The sequence below is a fragment of the Bison bison genome, unplaced genomic scaffold (assembly GCF_000754665.1).
Source record: "Bison bison bison isolate TAMUID 2011002044 unplaced genomic scaffold, Bison_UMD1.0 scf7180017864251, whole genome shotgun sequence".
In the NCBI taxonomy this organism is placed as follows: Eukaryota; Metazoa; Chordata; class Mammalia; order Artiodactyla; family Bovidae; genus Bison; species Bison bison.
The window spans coordinates 1,603,016-1,606,177 of NW_011494823.1; the positions used below are offsets into that span (position 1 = coordinate 1,603,016).

Genomic DNA, 3,162 nt, shown 5'->3' on the forward strand with positions numbered 1-3,162 from the left:
GTCCCAGCACCTGTCAAGGACCAAGGCCCCATGGTCCCTGAGCCTGTGGATCAAGGCCCCATGGTCCCAGCACCTGTCAAGGACCAAGGCCCCATGGTCCCTGAGCCTGTGGATCAAGGCCCCATGGTCCCAGCACCTGTCAAAGACCAAGGCCCCATGGTCCTAGCACCTGTCAAGGACAAAGGTCCTATGGTCCCAGAGCAACTGAAGGATCCAAGTGCCATGGTCATAGAACCTGTGAAGAAGGAAGGTTCTGTGCTTTCTGAGTCTGTAGAGAAACAAGGGTTAGTGGTCCCACAGCTGGTCAAAGATCAAGGGAGAGGGGTCTCAGAACTTCTGAAGGATCATGAGTCTGTGACTGCAGCGCCTGTCAAGGATCAACGCCCCGTGGTCCTGGAGCCTGTCAAGAGTCAAGTTCCTATAATCCCGGTGCCTCTGAAAGATCAAGATCCTCAGGTGCCACCAGCAGCAAAGGACCAAGGTCCTGTGGTTCCTAAGCCTCTGAAGACTCAAGGTCTCAGGAGCCCTCAGCTGCCCACGGTCCCACCACCACCTCCAGTCATGATCCCAACTGTTCCCCATGCAGAATATGTCGATGGTTCCCCTTGACACTCACCCCTTGACATACCAAAGAAGGAGCTGGAGGTGAAAGTGCTCCCTCTCAGGGGCAGCGAAGACACTTATTTAATCTGCATGAAACACATATTGTATAGTCTTGCTGGAATCTAATAAAACTGGTCTCTCTGGCTCACCAGTGTCTCTCTGGATTCATTTGAGTGTGTGTGTGTGTGTGTGTGTGTACCGTGCATACTGGAGAGCCGGCATGCAGGGCTCTGCATTTATTCATTTGGGCCATCTGAGAAATCCCCAGCTCCTGTGAGTTGTCAGCATGAGATGGGAGTAGGTGGGAGATGCTAGGATCCTGACAACTGGACCCCATTGTGAGGGTGTAGGCAGGACATACTTGTCTTTCCCCTTCACTGTCACACTCCAACCACATTTCACTTGTGACACCACAGGTAGGGGGTAGGACTTCTGCACATCAGGCAATTATCTACCACTAGCTGGGGATCCTATATTTAACTCAATTCTGACACTATCTACCTAGAGACAGCATTAGCTCCCACGGGTTAAGAGCTTCATCGTACAAGCCTGCCTCCTTGTCTCCCCAACTTCAGATGCCAAGTGCAAGTCCCAGGCTATACCTTGTACTTCTAACTGACTTGCTTTAATCAGGGTTCCCACAACTCTCTGCTTGGGTTCAATAGTTTGCTAGAATGGCTCACAGAACTCAGGGAAACATTTATGTTTACTGGTTTATCCTAAAAGGATAAATAACACACCAAGGTGGAGAAAAGAATAGGGTAATGTATAGAGGAAGGGACACATAGCCTCCATGCCCTGGCCAGGCACACCACCCTCCCAGTAACTCCAGCAACCTGGAAGATCTTCGAACCTCAAACTTTGGGGATTTTTATGACAACTTCATCATGTTGGCATAATGGAACATTAATTCTGTCTCCAGCCCCTCTCCCCTTCCCAGCAGATGGAAGGTGGGGCTGAAAATTCCAAGCTTCTAATTGTGACTTTGTGTTTCTGGCGACCAGCTTCCATCCCGAAGCTATCCAGGAGACCACCAAGAGTCTCCTCATTAAAACAAAAGACATTCCTGGACTTTCCTGGTGGTCCAGTAGTTAAGATTCTGCCTGACAAAACAGGGGATATAGGTTTGATCCCTGGTTTGGGAAAATTCCACATGCTGAGGGGCAACTAAGCCTGTACTCCACAACTACTGAGCCCATGCTCCGCAACAAGAAAAGCCACTGCAATGAGAAACCCACACACCACAACCAGAGAATAGCCCCCACTTGCCACAACTGGAGGAAACCCGTGCACAACAATGAAGACCCAGTGCCGTGAATAAATAAATTTTTAAATAAGATAAAACAAAAGACACCTATCACCTAAGAAATTCCAAGAGTTTTAAGAGCTCTGTGCCAGGAACCAGGGGCAGAGACCAACACGTCTATTTTCTATTATTTCACAGGTCAAGTTCCATGAAAGTCTAGGTACCAAACAGATATCAAACCACAGCAGGCTGAGTCCTGGATTGTTCAGAGCAGAAGCCTACAGAGGAAAATGGGAACAGGGGCCCAGCTGGCCCAGGTTAATTCTGGATGACAGTTGTTTGCCAAGGGTCCCGAAGGTCATCCAGAGGTCGTGCTTCTTGAGAAAACTAGGCCTCCGATCAGAAGAGTCCCAGGACACTCATGAAGCAGATCCTAGCATTTGCTAGTCCTCACTCAGTATCCAGGACAGCTCAGCCAGGACTTCTCAAACAGTGCCTGAAATCCCCCACTCATTCATGCACGCAGTTTGACTTGTCCTTAGCACCCACTTTGTGACTCACTCCGTGCTGGGCATGAGGTCACAGAGGTAAAGAAGTCCTACTTCGGACAATAAAAGCTGGTGTCAGATGAAGCCCTAGGCCAACTAAAGGCCCGACTTTGAGAGGAGAGTGAAGAAAAAATGTCTAGCAGGGGCAGTCAGGAAAGCTTCTCAGACAAAGTAGCCATGAAGTACAGACAGCAGAGGTAGGAAGGGGTATCATGGATGTGGCCGGGGCAGGGGTGGGCGGGCAGGGTAAGCCCCCTCTAGAAGTCCTTGAATGAAAGAAACCTGATTTGCATGAGGGATTGACCAAGGAGTGTAGCAGGCCTCTGAAGTAGACAACTGAGAGCAGGCAGGGGTGACCAGTTTTCTGAAGCCCAGGATGTCAGGGGGGAAGTCGGGTGGAGGCGAGCCAGTCCTGTAGGCTGTGAGTGTATCACTGGGAAAAAAGCTGGGGGGCTGCGGAGGCTAAAGCCCACCTTGCCCATAGGTGCTTCCTGCTAGAATCCCACTGGTGTAAGTCACAGTAGCCTACCCTTTAAAGCCCAAAGCCCTGGGACTTCCCTGGTGGTCAAGCGGTTAAGAATCTGCTTTCCAATGCAGGGGATATGGGTTTGACCCCTGGTCAGGGAACTAAGATCCCACATGGCACTTAAGCCAGTGCCTTCTAGAGCCTGCATGCCACAATGAAAGATCCTACCTGCCACAACAAAGACCTGATGCAGCCAAATAAATGAATATTTTTAAAACAAATAAAAAGGAACCAAAGTC

General features: G+C 49.9%; 1 protein-coding gene across 1 annotated transcript in view; it reads left to right on the forward strand.

Annotated features, from left to right (window-relative positions):
* Positions 1 to 609, forward strand: part of MAP6 (microtubule-associated protein 6) — an 86,576-nt gene extending 85,967 nt beyond the window's left edge. Inside the window, exon 6 of the mRNA XM_010847560.1 lies at positions 43 to 609. Within this exon, the coding sequence (XP_010845862.1) occupies positions 43 to 609 (567 nt within the window). The remainder of the gene's footprint in view (positions 1 to 42) is intronic.
* Positions 610 to 3,162: the final 2,553 nt, after the last annotated feature.